The sequence below is a fragment of the Struthio camelus genome, chromosome 3, assembly GCF_040807025.1.
Source record: "Struthio camelus isolate bStrCam1 chromosome 3, bStrCam1.hap1, whole genome shotgun sequence".
Classification (NCBI taxonomy): Eukaryota; Metazoa; Chordata; class Aves; order Struthioniformes; family Struthionidae; genus Struthio; species Struthio camelus.
The window spans coordinates 30,485,734-30,502,149 of NC_090944.1; the positions used below are offsets into that span (position 1 = coordinate 30,485,734).

General features: G+C 36.8%; 1 protein-coding gene across 12 annotated transcripts in view; it reads left to right on the plus strand.

Annotated features, from left to right (window-relative positions):
- FBXO25 (F-box protein 25) overlaps positions 1-16,416 on the plus strand; it is a 37,249-nt gene that overhangs the window by 14,150 nt on the left and 6,683 nt on the right. For all 12 annotated transcript variants that reach the window (XM_068937297.1, XM_068937302.1, XM_068937295.1 and 9 more), the window contains 5 exons: positions 1,106-1,198; positions 7,385-7,478; positions 8,203-8,387; positions 10,290-10,472; positions 13,057-13,200. In XM_068937297.1, coding sequence (XP_068793398.1) covers positions 1,106-1,198; positions 7,385-7,478; positions 8,203-8,387; positions 10,290-10,472; positions 13,057-13,200 — 699 coding nt within the window. The remainder of the gene's footprint in view (positions 1-1,105; positions 1,199-7,384; positions 7,479-8,202; positions 8,388-10,289; positions 10,473-13,056; positions 13,201-16,416) is intronic.

Consider the following 16,416-nt stretch of genomic DNA (forward strand, 5'->3'; position numbering starts at 1 on the left):
GAAGTGTTAAGTATGCCTGGATCTCAGGAACATTACCTGGATGAATAAGCAGTATAGTCTTGAATTTAGTTAGCATCTGATAAGCAATAATTATAACGAGTCTGCATAATGAATTGTTAATTGTCTCCTGTCCCATTGTGTTACCTTCAGAATAAGCCTTCATCAGGTTACAAAAAGGAATGTGAAGTTGTCCTCCTTGCCCCATCACATAATTCACCAAGGAAAACTATCTAAGAATAAAATTGAAATTATGTTATTTTTTTTCCTTGAGACTGATAAGCCATATGAGCAAACTACCTTGCAAGTATCGTCTTCACTAGCTGTAGGGTTTTTCTAGCCCCTTTATATTTGCTCCAAGGAGATCACTTCAGTAGTCCCACGTGTGGTTTTGTGGCTCTACGTTTACTCAGTTTGTGTGATCCCATGTCATTTTAGGCTGCCACTACCACCTTAACTGGTTCCAGAACAGCCTCTGAAACGTCTGTTTTCTCCTCGTGGCACTTGTGCAGAAGCACCAAAAGACAATGCTATTTTTTATTTTCCTGGTAACTAAGAAAAACTGTGGTTAAATTTCTAACACGCAGAAAATGAATTCCAGATATTGAACCGCTTGATCTTCTTATTCCAGGAGCAAATAGTCCTGTTCTTACCCTCACAGGTGAACATAAACTTTGTCAGTGAATGCTTAAGGTTGCAAGCTCAGACTGCTGTATGTCACGGCAAGTTATACCCTGTGCTGAGACAAACATAGAACATGGTAGCCACAAAACAGTAGCAGCAATGTGGCCATGCAAAAATGGGGTACAGCGCCAAGACCCTCAGATGCCAGTGATTACAGGTTCCATTAGTACAAATTTAAAGGCCTGCTATCAAATAGTAGTGCTGAGATACCTGTTAGTTTTAAATACAATTTCTGCAGTTTCATCTGTTCTACAAGAAATAAAATAAATCTTCAGATGCGTTGCATTTCAAGGGAACGCAGTGTGCATATACTTCAGTTACAGGCCAAAGTGCTTTCCTGAATGTAGGCCTTCATATTTGGATTTCTTTTGTCAATTTTATCCTTGTTTGTTTCTATTTAAAGTGCTTTTATTCTTCTTCTCAGAGACATGGCTATTGCACTTTGGGAGAAGCTTTTAATCGCTTGGATTTTTCAAGTGCAATTCAGGACATCAGAAGGTTCAATTACGTGGTCAAAGTAAGCTTTATATATATGTGTGTGTATATTTCAAAAATGCATTTGCAGATACATCTACATAAAAATAACAGTTTCGTACTAAACAACTGGTGGCTTGCAACTGTGTAATTATCCTGTTTTATATAATTTATTCTATACTGCATGAAATAACTGGGCTTTTCCTTTAAACTGAGCGTTTTTTCTTTGAAAACTGGTTGTATTGCACCGTGAAAGTCTCTAGCTTTAGAAGAATGGTCATAGCCAGTACTCTCTTCTGATGTATTAACAGGAAAACATAGATGGTGATTACAGTTGGTATTCATCCTTTTGGCTGATGAACTCTCTTTAGAGGCAAAATGATTCCTATACAACCAAAAATAGCAGAGTAGTACATCTTAAATATACTTAAAATAGCAATTTCCAAAATAAAGCTTGTGTAAATATTCGGCAGTACTTGTTAAAACAGTTGTGTGACTCACTACACTTTTTATTTGTGTAATGTTTCTCTGACAAGATATATAGGCATTTACCTCTGTTAACTTTCCTTAAAGTTTATTTTTGGAAGACAAAAAATGGAAGAATGAAAAAGCTGGTTTTATTTCAAGTTGTATCTTTCACAGATAATGCAGTATTATGAAGTTTATATAAATAATTCTGATATTTTAGTGTCCTAATCCTTCCTTCTTGGCAAGTCCCCTTTTCACTACATTAGTTAGCTTCTCTGGGTCAGATCCTGTTTTTTTTAAATAGCATGTAAGGCAAAAATTAAGTGCATGAAACCTGTAGTTCTAGACAATAGTTCCACCTGCTTATTTTCCAGAATGACCTAACTTTTTAATCTAGGGAGCTGCATAATGTCATGCCTTAATTTCCTAGGTGCCTAATCCCCTGCACTAACAATTACCTATTCTGGGAGATACTTGCCTGGTTTTGGCCCTGAGTGTTTTGTGTTTTGACTTTACTAAAGTGTCTTTGTCCTATCTCCTGAAGAAGCTCAAAATGTTAGATGAGTCCTCAGGACTACAGCTCAGCTCAGTGCAGGAAGTGAAGAGACACAAAACAAAATTAGTTGAATAAGCGTATGAGCAGAACACCTTTACTAGGCCATGGGGTGTTTGGAGAGAAAACACATTCTGCCCGTCCTTGTGAAGCTGGGACAATATTGTATGCCTCCAGGAAAAACGGGAGTTGTGGGACCAGAGGAAGAGAGGCAAAAAATTCCTTTCCAGGCTAGTGGTTAGGGTATTTACCCCAAAATCTGCAAGGGAAATAAAACAGGCATGTGTATGCACTATATTTTAGACCACTGCACTTTAACATTGCATTTAGAGCAGAGGCAAGAACCATGATTGAGGCTCTTTTCAGTCTTAAGTGTTTCATGTTGTAAATGGGGTCACCCAAACTCTCCTAAGATGTCTACCTCTATTACTTATGTGGGAAGGTTACTTGCTATAGACTCCCTACCTTGGATTCATTGCTTGAATGTTAAACTCTGGCAGAATGAATTCAGAATGAGAATTTTAGATGTTTCTTAGATGCTGCAATACCCAGGCTGGCTTGCTCAAAACAATTGATCTGAACTCGGCGCTAGTCTAAAATAAGTACATTGACCAGTTTATTTTCTGTTTACCAAAGAATGTAAAGTGGCTGACTTAAAACAGACTTAATGTTGAGATAGCAACAGTCCTCCAAAATTCAGAAATTTGGCTTTGTGACTCAAACAGCAAATTGAGTAATGGTGGACTATAGGAAGTTAGGTGTGGATTTAGAAAAGTGGACAGACTTCCAAAATGTTTTTCAGTGTTCTAGAATATTTAAAATATTTAATTTTAGAATTTAGAATTAGATTACAAGAAAATTTAAAAGTGATATCTTTGCATCAGTTCCTCTGAGGTGATGGAAGCAAATTTCTTTTCATCAAGAGACACAAAGTATATGTTCAAGAGCTCAAAGTTAGTCAGAGTTACTAAGACATGCTCATTATGAATGACAGCTGCTGTACAAGATTGCACAGCAGTAAAATTTGTAACTGCTTAAAAAGAGAATTTGTGTGGAGTTACGCATCTCCATTTTGCAAACTGGTTGAAGTAATTAAGAACAATGACAAAATGGCAAAACTATGCCTGGGACATAGTTTTTTTGCATGGGGTTGATCTTGGGCATCATTAATTTTAAAAAGAATAGGGATTGCTAGTGATAAGTTTTGAATTTCCTGAAAGTATCTCTTATATGACCCTATTTTCTATTGCTTATAGAGTGCAATAGAAAATAAAGGGTGTTTGAGCCATTAGCAGAGTTGGTAGCACCATCTGTAACTGTTATTTTGAGATTTCTGTGTTTAGTGAAACAGTCTCTTTAAGCCTGCCACAATTTAACCATTAATTCTGAACTGGATGGCATATTGGATTTGAGATATGGAATTGGGGGAAAAAAAAGAGTTTATGACCTCCACCATATGTTTTGTGCCACAAACTTGAAGACAAGCTGTGGAAGTATCTTTGTTTTAAACCACATGATAAAGGTGCATTATTGCTTATACTCCAACCACATGATAAAGGCTGTCATTAGCCCTTCTGAATGGAGATCATTGCTGTTACTCTAAAAAATCTGGCCTTGCTGGTAAACCCGTTGCCATCAGTGTAATACTACATTGTGGAATTATTGCTTTTTTGTTAATTTTTTTTCTATTCTTGAAGTAAGCAAGCAAGCTACACTTGAATATGTCTGCAGTATTATATTTTTCCATCTATAAGTGTGTGCCTTGCAACCTTAGTGTTCTGTTGATATTGCATACAGTAATTTACTTGTAATTCCAAAGACACTCAACAGGTTGAGTTGCACACAAAAGTTGCAAAATATGTAATTTACATTATTGTCTTGCATCAAGTGGCTGGAAACCAAAGAAAAGATAGGACTAGAGGGTAGGTTATTGTTGAGATGTGTTGAGTAGTAGTTACCTTCTTAATATGTAGTATAGTTTTGGAAAAGCTGATGTGGGATTACAGCATTTTTCAGTTGTTGCAAAAAAGTGAGAGAGCAATTGCAGATATTGCCCTGGACTTCTGTTATTATAAGTGATGAGAAATAGGCCCTGCTAAAGTATAACTCATCTCAGCTAAAAAGGACCTCCAGAAGTATAACAACTGTAATTCTGGCCTAGAATTACTACTTTCTATAATCAATGGAGAAAGAGCTGAAGGTAACTAGTCCAAATGAATAGACATCTCCAAAGTAGATGCCTTCAGAGACATCTGCTAAGATCAATGAGAAGAATCCTACCACAGTAGGAGTGGTGCTACAACAGCAAATCAAACCAGCTGTCAATACATGTGAAGTAATGTATGATGGAGGAGAAGAATCATTCTGGCATCATTAAGAGATGGTAAATCAACTCTCTCAACTCCAAAACAGATGTTGGGATCGTGAATATTACATTGCTATTACAAATCAGTAGTTTGGCTTTGTCTGGGGTATTGTCATACCTTTTTCAGGTGGATATTTGAGAACAAAGTGATATTCAGAGGGAGGTGATAATGAATCAAAAGTTGAGGGGGAGAAGGGAGCTTAACTATTGACCAAACAGATTTCCCCTCCTAGAAGGGAAATCAGTAAGCAAGGGATTGATTAAAATTATGTCGAATAGTGCGATTGGGGGGAAGAATAGTTTCAGGTTTTCTTTGCTTCCCAGTAGAAGAATAGGGAGGGTTAAGAGCCACCTTTAATCACTGACAAATTCATAAACCAAAAATCCATTTCAAACAACGTGCAGATAAGTTATAGAACTTGTTGCCTGGAGAAAGTGATGATACCACAAATGTAATAGTCTTAACACAAGTATGGATATTAGGAATATGTGAAGTTGCAACAGATTTTGGAAGGGATATTTCATCTGTTATGTCAGGTTTTCAGCCAGTTTCCAACTGGTATCTAATGCAACAAGCAGGTCATCCCATACCTATCTGCCTTATGCAAATTCTTATTTCCTCCTCTGAAATACTCAGTGGTGGTGATGTTTTATGTAGATCTCATTTGAGCCAATGTGGCAGTTCCTTTTTCTTCTCTAAGAGTTATCTTTAGTATGTGTGAGTACAATGATTATTTTTCTGCATTGTTCTGCTTGTTGCATTTAAGACTACATCAAGAAGAGTTTTCTTTTTAAATGCCAAGCTCTACTGGATGGCTTTTCTGGGGTCAGTCTATCAAGACGGTTTATTTTGATTCTCCAGTTACCTAAACCCACCTACTGTTTTTGAAGGTCAACGCAGATGTCTGTCCAAGACCCTATTAGTCTCAGTGGTAGGAGATGGTTGGGATCAACTGGATTCCTGTGCTCGTTCATTCTGTAGGTTAATAATCACTTATTGGCTGTTAAGTTAAATGCCAGATACGTTGAGTTTGCTAAGGACCACCTTTTTATAAAATGTTTACATTCAATTAAACTGATCTACTGGAGGTTGTAAGCTCCAGTACGTGTAAACAGCATGGTAGCTTTGCATGTATCCATAAATTTGAACTTGTATTGTCAGAGCCTGGTACTAATGGACCTGCAAAAATTATTCTGTCTTAATCCTTGCATGCATATTAATATTCACTGAAATTGAAATCTTCATTAAAACCAGCCAGGTGAAACTTCTTTGACTTGATCTACAGCTACAAACAAGGATCTGAATGGCAAGTCCTTAAAATTGAGAAATGTACATACTTGCTTGGATTGGCAAATTGCCAGAGACTTCTAGTTGTGCTTTTAATTATTGCTTAAACTGAAAGTCTTTGAAAGTGCCAAGAAAGAGGTCCCAATATCTAATGTCAAAAATCATGTAAACAGGTTATTTGTAATTAAATATCATGAGAAGTGTTTCCTGCTGCTGTAACACGTTCCCCACATCAGGGATCTTACAGAGAGGCCAGAAGGAGCCTTGTCAAATCAAGGAGAGAACAAGTGTGGAAGGAAAATTAATATTGAATGTAGTAACAAATCAATGTTTCAGAAATAAAGATGCAAAATAACTTTTGGCAGGCTAAACCTTTGTTCACGCTCTGTGCTGATACTTAATGCATGGTTTTTCAGGTTAGCCTTCAGAGCACTGTAGGGAATTCTGTTTTCTGCTCCCTGCTTTCCCTTTCTGATGTGCTGAGGATTTTTGTTCCTAACTCAACATTATGAATTGCAATCCTAGAAGTAGGTGCCACACTTCCAAACATTGCAATACTGTCAAAACAGCTAAATGTCTTTTGTCCTAAGAGGCCATTTCTTGTTACAGAGGCAGTAACCCTTATCAGCTACAAAACTAAACTTTAAAAGCAAAGGCCTAAGAGTAGAAAGGGCCACTTCTGGTAGTTAAGGCTTACGTGTGCAGCAAGATCTTAAACTGTTCTGATTGGTTTCCTGTAGACTATTCCTCCTTTTCTTACCACTCTCTTCACAGTGGTTCCAGAGAAACCTATGGACAGTTTCAGAGAGCTTTGCTGAATAGTTAAGAGAAAGTTGCTGATGTGTATTATAGAAGTGAAGAGCTTTGTTAGATCTTTAATAGCATATAACTTATTTCTGAAGTGATTTTATGGCTATTCATATCAGTTTTGAGTGTCACCAGTATTACAAAGCTTGTGGCACTGTTTTTATGTTATACTGTTCACTATTAGATTGCTGTGGTTTCCTCCACTGGGAGTTGAAGGTGGTAGCACAGAAGTTAACTTTCAGTTTAGGTAAAACACGGCCGCTCCCCACCATGAGCAAATAATGAACTAAGTCTGTTGCTCCTGTGCTTGATCAGTATGATAGCATCACTCAGAAATTGGTGGTCTAGTAGTTGATATCAGTTAGATTCGGTGACTGAGGCCATCATGCTATCGGATTCAGAACTGTGCTACATAAAAGATCACCTGTCTACTTTTGAGCTTCTGAAACAGATTTCCTCTGTTTCATTGCAGCTGACAAAGGTCGCCCCATGCTCTGCTGTGGAGATGAAGCTAACACTTGCATATTATTTTGAAAATATACATCTCTTCATGGCTTAGTCACGAAATGCTGGGGGGGATGCTTAGTTTTTGGCATTTGTCTTGTTTCATTTCCCTAATTTGGTAGTGACATTTTAATGACATATAATTGTAGTGTTGTAGGTGAATGAATCTAATGACTCCGTGTGCTTGTGTGTGAAATTATCTTTTACTATTGTTTTTCTTCTAAGTTTTAGTTCTTTGTCTTAGCTTTTGCAGTTAATTGCAAAATCGCAGTTAACATCACTAAGTGGTGCAGCACAGAAGAACTACTTTAACATTTTGGACAAAATTGTGCGGAAAGGTAAGACCCAAGGTTTTGTAGCCTGCCTGTTCATATTTTATTGCTGTGACTAGGTAATCTGTTTTAGGGAGGGTTTTTTGTTACTCTTATTTCTATGTTTACATCGTAAGTAATAACATTTAATTAGTGAAAGGTCTAATACTTCCCATCCAGTTTTAGTAAATTATTTTCTCCTGATTATTGATTCAAAGTCTGTTGAAACAGATTTGTGAAGTCAAATGATAACTAAATTCTGTTCAGAAGCTATTGACTACTATTAAATTTTACTCATGAAATGCAAAAATTCATAGATGAAACAACTGTAAATTAAAGATTAGTAATGTGATTATTTTTCAGTTTGCATAATGTACTAAAATGTCGAAGAACATAATGGCCTTTTGCATATAAGAGCTGTTATATAATATTGTTGACAAATCCTTTAGTGTGATCAACGCAATAAGTGGAGATGTAATACTGTCAGCTTTGAACAGAGGAAATCTCATTTATATGTTGTCATTCAGCATTAAACTTAAAGTCCAAAGAAAACTTAAATTTGGCTTGTGAAATTGTCTTAATTATTGATCTTGCAGTTATAGAAGAGCATTAATGAACATCATTTTGGGGATTAGGGCAGTTAGTGCACTAACAATGATCCTGTCTGTAATTAATTCAATTAAAATAATGTTGATTAACTTGGGTTAGCTGTGTTAGAAATCAAAATTGTTTGGTTTGTTTTATTTTCCAGTCCTGGAAGACCAATATAACCCACGATTAATCAAAGATCTTCTGCAGGATTTGAGTTCTAGTCTCTGTATACTGATCAGAGGAGTAGGAAAATCTGTTCTGGTAGGGAACATCAATATTTGGATTTGTCGATTAGAAACTATCCTTGTGTGGCAACAACAGCTAAAAAACCTTCAGATGAACAAGGTATGTTGTTAAATCATGCTAATAAAGTAATGGAGGAGAGAAGTATATGAAACATTGGTTTCTGATTTGTAAATGAACAAAACTTCAAATATGTCTAAAGTAGTATTACTTGACTTCTATATTTTTGGATAAGTAATATGGAATTAAGATTAAAATTGAACTTAATTTTCTAATATTTTAATAGTCCCCTTGTAATGAGCGTTGCTACAGTGCCTATACGACTAGTCCTGACAGGTGTTACAGATGCAATTTCATTACCTAGACAAATTTCAAAAGAAGTTTGTCTTATTTTACATTTTTCATGTCTGATAGCAAAGTAAATGTTCTGTTACTAAGGAAATAAAAATCTGAAAGAAATTGTAGGCATAGACCAAGAATATGCAAGTAAACTATTCAAAGTAGCAATTTTACAGCTTTATACGTTAGCAGGGTTGCTTTTTGTGGAAAAAGGATAATGACTTTAGCATCTGGTCTTTGATCATGCAGCTTTTTTTTTAAAACATATGGTATGCATTGCTCCAGGCTGTTACAGTGGGAACTTCTGAAGATAAGCAGAGATTTTTAAGGCTTCTAACCTGTCCAGGTTAGTCCTGGAAGAGGAAATGCTGCAAGATATTGCTTCTAATAAAGTGATGCAACTGTTCTATCCATTTGCTTTCAGCTATGAAATTATGCTGGGTATCTGAATAAAACAGCTAATTTTGGAATAGAAAAAAGCAATAGGGATCCCATTCTCCGTGGTCTTCATACACCAAGCAACCAGATGCACAATTTTTAGAAACTGTAGTTGCAGCACTTGTTTCTTTCCACTGTTAACTTCCATGTGAGTTGTTTTTACGTTGGTTGAAATAACTGATGAGAAATCATCAGTCTGTAAGGCTCTCATATTCCTGAACAGAATAATAATCCCAGAGATGTTTATAACCCATGACACTATGGGAACTCTAGTCTGTAAGTGAGACTAATGGGAGTCATGAAGTAACCGGACATAAGTTAGAGCCTGCTAGTTAGAGTACAGCTACTGAGCTGCCGTTAAAGACTGCATAGCTCTTTGTGGCTAGGCAGCTCTGCAAGGTGGGCTGTCATCCCCCATCAGCTCTCTAGGGCCATATGCCACCTAGCCATGTAGGCTGAAGGGGAAAATGGTCTTCAGCCTCCTCTGCGAAGAGGCTAATCCCTTAGGTTTGGTTGTATGAGTTCTGCTGTATATGTTTCCCTATTAATGAGAACTTTTAGAAGAGGTGTGTGCTCTTATTGGAAACTTCCTCAGTGCTGTGATCTGTCACCCCCTGCAGAATTGCTGACTTATGTCATCTGGAATCTCTAGATTTGAGAAATGATGCTACTCCTTCTGACCTTGATAACATTTTCATTCTGTACTTCTGCTGTTCAATACTATGCTTCTATGCTGTATACTTCTTAATAGAAAAATTGATACATGCACTGTTTTGAATCAAAATTGAGAAACTTGTTATCCTATAAATTATAATAAAGCTAAGAACTGATTATTTATAGGGAAATAACTTATCGTTAGCGTTTTAGCACATATTTCTCTGAAAGTGGAGATGAATACACCTTAGTTCTTAAGACTATATTTTTAATTATTTTAAGAACATAAAATTATTTCAAATTTTAAAGAATTTGATATATTTAAGAGTTGTATTTTATTTTTATTTAGAATAGCTGTAAGTTGCAAAGCTACAGTCATTAGCTCCAAGTTTTCAACAGCACTGCTTTTAGAATAATGGCAGCCAAATAATCAAAGTATCACACAATTAAAAATGGATATTACTTAATGCTTTTGTACAAACAAAATGAAAATATCAGATGTTTCTAAAGAAAGAATAATTTTTTTATACCTTATACTAGCCATAGTTAAAAGTCTTCAACTCTTATTTCCAGCAAGTCAACAATGGCCTTACGCTTAGTGATCTACCTCTGCATATGCTGAATAACATCTTATACAGGTTCTCTGATGGCTGGGACATCATTACTTTAGGTCAAGTGACCCCAACTTTGTATATGCTCAGTGAAGACAGACAGTTGTGGAAAAAACTCTGCCAGTACCATTTTGCAGAAAAGCAGGTAATAAATTCTAGCACTTGCATAAATCTGACTCTTACCTTTTGTCATATGGTATACAAATGATGAAATGTGACACCTTATCATTCAGATAAAAATATAACGATGTGGCAATAGTGAAAATGGTCTGAGATTTCTTTGGTTTTTGGCATAGTTCATACTAAAAGTTGTGTTCAGCACTTCTGTGAGGTTAGGATAACTTTATGTGAATGTTTCCTTGCATTAATTTTAAAGTCTATTCTAAGCTTTAACTGTACAATCCCTGCCAAGTGTGGCAAACGAGGACCTCTAAGGTGCTGTTATTTTTAATACCTAAAACAGAATTTGTTTAATCTTACTGATCAAGCTAGACAGATTTGATTGCTCAAACTTTTAGACTACATGAACAGACTGATGAATGAAAATGGCCTCTTTTGTTTTCAGTAGCCTTAAAGTTGGCCAAAAATGGATCTTCAAAAAAAATAAATAAATAAAGCAAATGGTTCTGATCTTGAAATTAAGAACAATAAGAGAAATAGGACTTTCCTGTTACTTCCTCATAGCAAAGATCAAGTTATCTGTGAACGCCTCCAGAATTGTCTTCATTTTTTCCAGCAAAAATATATGTTGGGACAAAATCAGGCTAGCTGAAAAAGTCACGGAAATAGAAGTTACCATATCAGAACTGGAAGAAGGATTTAAAAAGCTAGTACATTCAAGACAGCAGTGTGTGAAAATACCCCGTCTTAAATCTGGCAGGTTGAAGTAGTACCATTTGGATGGTGGCTAGCAAATCAAATGTTACTGTGAAAGGGAAGGTAGGGGAGAAGAGCAATTAAGTTGTATGCAGTTGACCTTAAATAAGAAGTTTTGGTAAGATAAAAGGCTTTAGAATGAACTTCATGCAAAGTATACACAGAGTCAAAGGCAAACTGAAAAACCCTTGTTGTAGTTTCTCTCACTTTTTCCAAAGTATGTCCTGCCTGATGTTTTTTTTTAATTCAGTAGTCAATGTTTCTAATATAACCAAACTAATATACTTTTCAGGGCTTTTACCTTAACTGAATCCATACTTGCCACTGAGGAGAAAACACTTGGAAAAATTTTCCAGGCAGTTTTGCTGGTTAAGTCTGATGCAGGTTTATTTCTGGTATGGCCAAGATGATGCCAATAATACTCATAAGCACTGAGGAGACTATAGACTCTATGGGTGATGTCATTATTCAGTAGACAGTGTAACTACAGAATATATCAAAATTATTTATTACCTCACTTTGCTGAGATACAATGAAACATTCTCTGTAGTAATGTAATGAAAAAGGCTGAGATAGAATTTTTCTTTCTGTATACTGTTTCTCCTTATGGTGTGATTGAGGGGAAAAACAAGCAATGAAAGGGGGAGGAGAGTCAGCCTAGAAGGCAAAAGTGAAAGTATAAAAAGTTTGAGCTTAAGGATGAATTTTGAATGAATTTTGCAGGTAGACGAAGTAAGGACTTCTGAACCCTCTCCAAACTGGTTGGAGAGGAAGGTATTATACTAAGGTAACACCTGGAAAAAGATCCCTTAGGCATTTAGCTAGACCTATGAACTAGTCCTGTGTCCTATATAGAACACTTATACACATTGTTGCCAGTGTATTCCTAAACGTTCACATTTAATTTCTTAGGCTATTAACTATATAAATAAAATCGTTAGATCTCTTTTCCACAATCAAATTCAATCTTTTCTATTTAAAAGTGTACTACCTTAATAAGCTACAGAACAGCATTAGGTTATTTTCCCTGTCCTCTGCAGTATATCTGAGCTACTGAAACAACTAGAAAAATGCACTTGATATCTTAAGAGCGCTTTTGGAAAAATGGCACAGGGAAGCTATTATGAAGCAGAAGTACAGCCTACATCCCAAAGACTGTGCCATTCTCCCCCATATGGCAACCTCCTTCTGTACAAAGAAAGCCCTCAATGCGTTAGGATTAATCCACGCTCAAAGTGGAATAAGATGCATTTTATAAACACAAGCTTAATCTCGTCCGTGTGCTAAGCTGATTAGAAGTAACCGTTGTGCATCAGCTACTCTGTGCATGTAAATATGTACTCAAGAAGTAGATTCGTCAATTGTTGATTGCTGTGTTTCTAGAAAGGTAAGTAAATGTGAAAGACCTTTGTATGTTCTTTTAAACTGAAAGTCAAAGCATTATTTAAATCCATAGTTACTGCCTTAACAGGAAAAAACACTAATTGTAGTACTTGATTGTTTTTATCTCATTCCTGAAGCTTTTTAAAAAGCGTAAAATGAATTATCACACTAAATATTTTTTTGTCACATAGTTAGCCTTGACTGTAATTAGAATCATTTCAGGACAGTGGAGTTAGATTAGCTGTGTATGGCCTATTTTTCTTGGCAAATCTACACTCACATTTTTAGTGTTTTTTACCTTTCTTGTGTCTGGATCTCTGTTGCTGTTACTTCAGAGACTTATACATGTCAGACTATCGATTTCAAAGAGTTCTGGTTATAAAACGTTGGTTTAACTGCCTTTGTTTTTCAGTCACTTGCTGATTTGACTAGTTCTTTAACCATGTTAAAGGAAGATATTTTATATCCAGTTTTGTAGGCATTTGATTCTATCAGAAAAAGGCCACATTGACTGGAAGCTGATGTACTTTGCACTCCAGAAATATTACCCAATAAAGGAACAGTATGGGGACACTTTGCATTTTTGCCGACACTGTAGTATTCTGTTCTGGAAGGTAAGAGCTTTGAAATACATAATCAGAAATCAGTGCACACAATGAACTCCTGATGGATTATCTGAAAGGAAAAAATATTAAGGTGTCATATCAGCTTTCTCATGTGAAACATGATTGAACAACTAATATGCCAGTTCAAATAATATATGAAACTTACAGATAAAACTAATATTAAATTCCAAATTTGTTCTTTGTTTTAGCATTTTTCTCTTAATATCCGATAACCGTAATATTTAGAATTGCAAGGAATACTGCCCCGTGTTACAGCTTTGTCTTATAACTGTAGTATTATAACTGCAGTATTCCTACCACACTGGTGTAAAATTTTACACATTTCTATAGTCTGCTTCTCCCATGTTAGGAGTTTGGAATAATGTGTGAAATTTCTTCTACAATGTATTTAATGTTTATTTTGATGTCTAGTGTGAAGCATATTCTGTCTTACACTATGATTTTTATTTCTGTAGAACATTATTCTGTTTAACTCTCATGTGAACTCGTAGTCCTGTTTTGACTTTATTTGTTGCACCGTAATCTAGCCGCCTTGTCAGATTTCATTTCGTACCTCAAAGACCAGATATGGTTAACGCCAAGTGGAGAATAAAAAAGAAATGTTTAAGAGATCTTGAAAAATATTCATCTTCCTGTTCACAGAAATGGCTTGTTCTTCTGCCTTCTTTCTACAATTTTAAGATTAATTGCATCAAGATGACAGTGCCAGTGTGAGGCATCACACTGGCATTTTCCGTCTAAAAAAACTAGGTTCTTAAGCAGAATAAGCTAGCCTTCATGGAAATAGCATGGTCCTGAATGATGTTATTTTAAACTTGAGTATCCTTGCTATTGCAGGAGCTCTTCCAGGTACCAGTATATTTCATGGCACTAAATTAATAGTAGGAAAGTAAGTAGTCAGAATTGGTTTCTGCTTTGAAAAGCCTGGGCATTTGCTGAAGAATGCCAAGAATGACCTAGAGCTGTTCATTAGAGTGAAATAAGTCTTAAAATGTTGCCCGTTATTCAGGGTAAGGTTTTTCTCTTTGAAAATGGAGATTTTAAAGGTAAGCATAAGTTTGCATGCTGCAGGGTGATGGGGGGAGGAATTTTATCAGATTTGTTTGGGTCTTCTATGTTAAGGCTTTGCTGTGTAAAGGGATTAGGCTTTTTGGAGTGCTTTTCTCTCATTTTGATCTGGCTATAATTGTGATACAAAGTGTAGCAGCTGCGGTATTAGGAATGAATAAATAGTATTTGGAACTTAATGTTTAATGTTAAAGGTCATGTGTGACAGAGGAAGTGAACCTGCACAGGCAGGCATCTTGTTACCTTGGCTACTCTAAACCTCAGTGACTATATTGATCTGTTTTTTCCTCCTGCAATAGGTGTTCCAAGTTCTAGTTTGGTCCGTACCTAGGCTGGAATAGTAGCAACGGTCTTATGGTTTTACATTTTTAGTGTGACACAGCAGAGTAAGTTGTTAAAGGTACTTTGTATTGGAGAGTAGTACCAACTAGATCACTATTCCAGTGCTGGCTGGCTGCCTGGTCCTGGTAATATGGACAGTTCTAAAGGGACAGCGTGCCTATGGATAAGCTTGCCACTTTTGCACTAAAATCAGCTGGTTGGCATTGAATTATTACTTTAAGCATTGAATGCCCATAGCTTTCTCTGTGGGATTCATTGGTGTGACTACTTTATCAGTGGCCTGGAGGAGGCATTAGAGTGCATTCTCAACAAGTTTACACTATTAGAAGGAGTATTCATTACCGTTGAGGGCAGGGCTGCAATGTGGAGGGGCCTAGACAGGATGGAGGAATGGGCTGATGGGAACTTCATGAGTGAAGTTCAAAGTCCTGTACTTGGTAAGGAATAGCCGCAGGCAACAATACAGGCTGGGGCCTGCCTTGCCTTGGGGGCAGCTGTGCTGAAGAGACCCTGGTGGGCAGTGAGCTTAGCATGAACCAGCAGTGTGTCCTGGCAGTGGAGAAGGCCAGCAGTGTTCTGGGCTATATTAACGGGATCACATCCAGTAGATTGAGGGAAGTGGTTATCCCCCTTTACTTGGCACTCCAATTAGACTGCATCTAGAGTACTGTACCCAGTTCTGGATCCCTCAGTGCAAGAAAGATTTTTGATAAACTGGAGCAAGTTCAGAGGAGGGCCAAATGGCCAGGGAGGCTGGAGCACTGGCCCTATGAGGAGAGGCTAGAGAAGAGATCGCTTCTGCGGGGCCTGCTAGCCTGCCTATATCTACAAGGAGGTGGTTGAGAAGATGGAGTCAGGCTGTTCACAGCTGTGCTGGACAGGTAGACAAGACAACAGACAAAAGTTGAAACAAGAAGTTCAGACTGGGCATAAGGAAAAGATCTATAACCCTGAGGACAGACAAGCAAGGGATCCCCTTGACCAGAGAGGCTCTGCTTTCTTCAAGGTTTTCAAGACCTGACTGGATAAAGCCCTGAGCAGCCTGGTCTGATCTCATAGCTGATCCTGCTTTGAGCAGAAGGCTGAACTAGAGACTTTCTGAGGTCCCTTCCAGCCTGGTTATTCTGTGAGTCTACATTGCTAGGTCTCAAAATATAAACTGTATCTCAGTCTCAAAATAAATGTTTGATCAGGGTGAAATAGGCTGTTAGATGAATTATTTTTGCATGGACTGGAACCCTTATTGGCAGAGATGCTAAGAGATTAGTCACTAGTCTGAAAAACAGTTCCTCTGTGTACACTGGCAGGGCAAACAGTGCTAGTCATACTGAATTCTTGGAGGGGAAAAAGTAGTTCTGCTTTTTCAGTTGTTTGTATCTATATCCTCTCAAGCTTTTTAAACGTGAGAAGCAAGGTGTGGGGCATGTCATGAGTTCTAACAAAATTCCATGCTAGGTGAAGATAGCTGGCTTAAGCAGAAAGAACTGTATCACTTTGACAATTCATTTAAGCTTCAGTAGTGTGCTCGATTGAACAGATTATTAAAAGAAATCTGTATATGAGTGGTTGACACAATTGTACATATGTATAATGTACACACTTTTTGTTCCCAACTGAAGCTTTTATTCTTTAAAATACCATTGGAAAAATAAATAAAATAAAACATTAAACTTTAATGAGAAATCACAGATACTTTACAGTATATGGGAAAAGCAGCAAGTGTCTGAATTGTGAAACAAATTGAAGCACTGAATTCTTGAAACAGTTCATAATATGTAAAATTTTACATGTTTG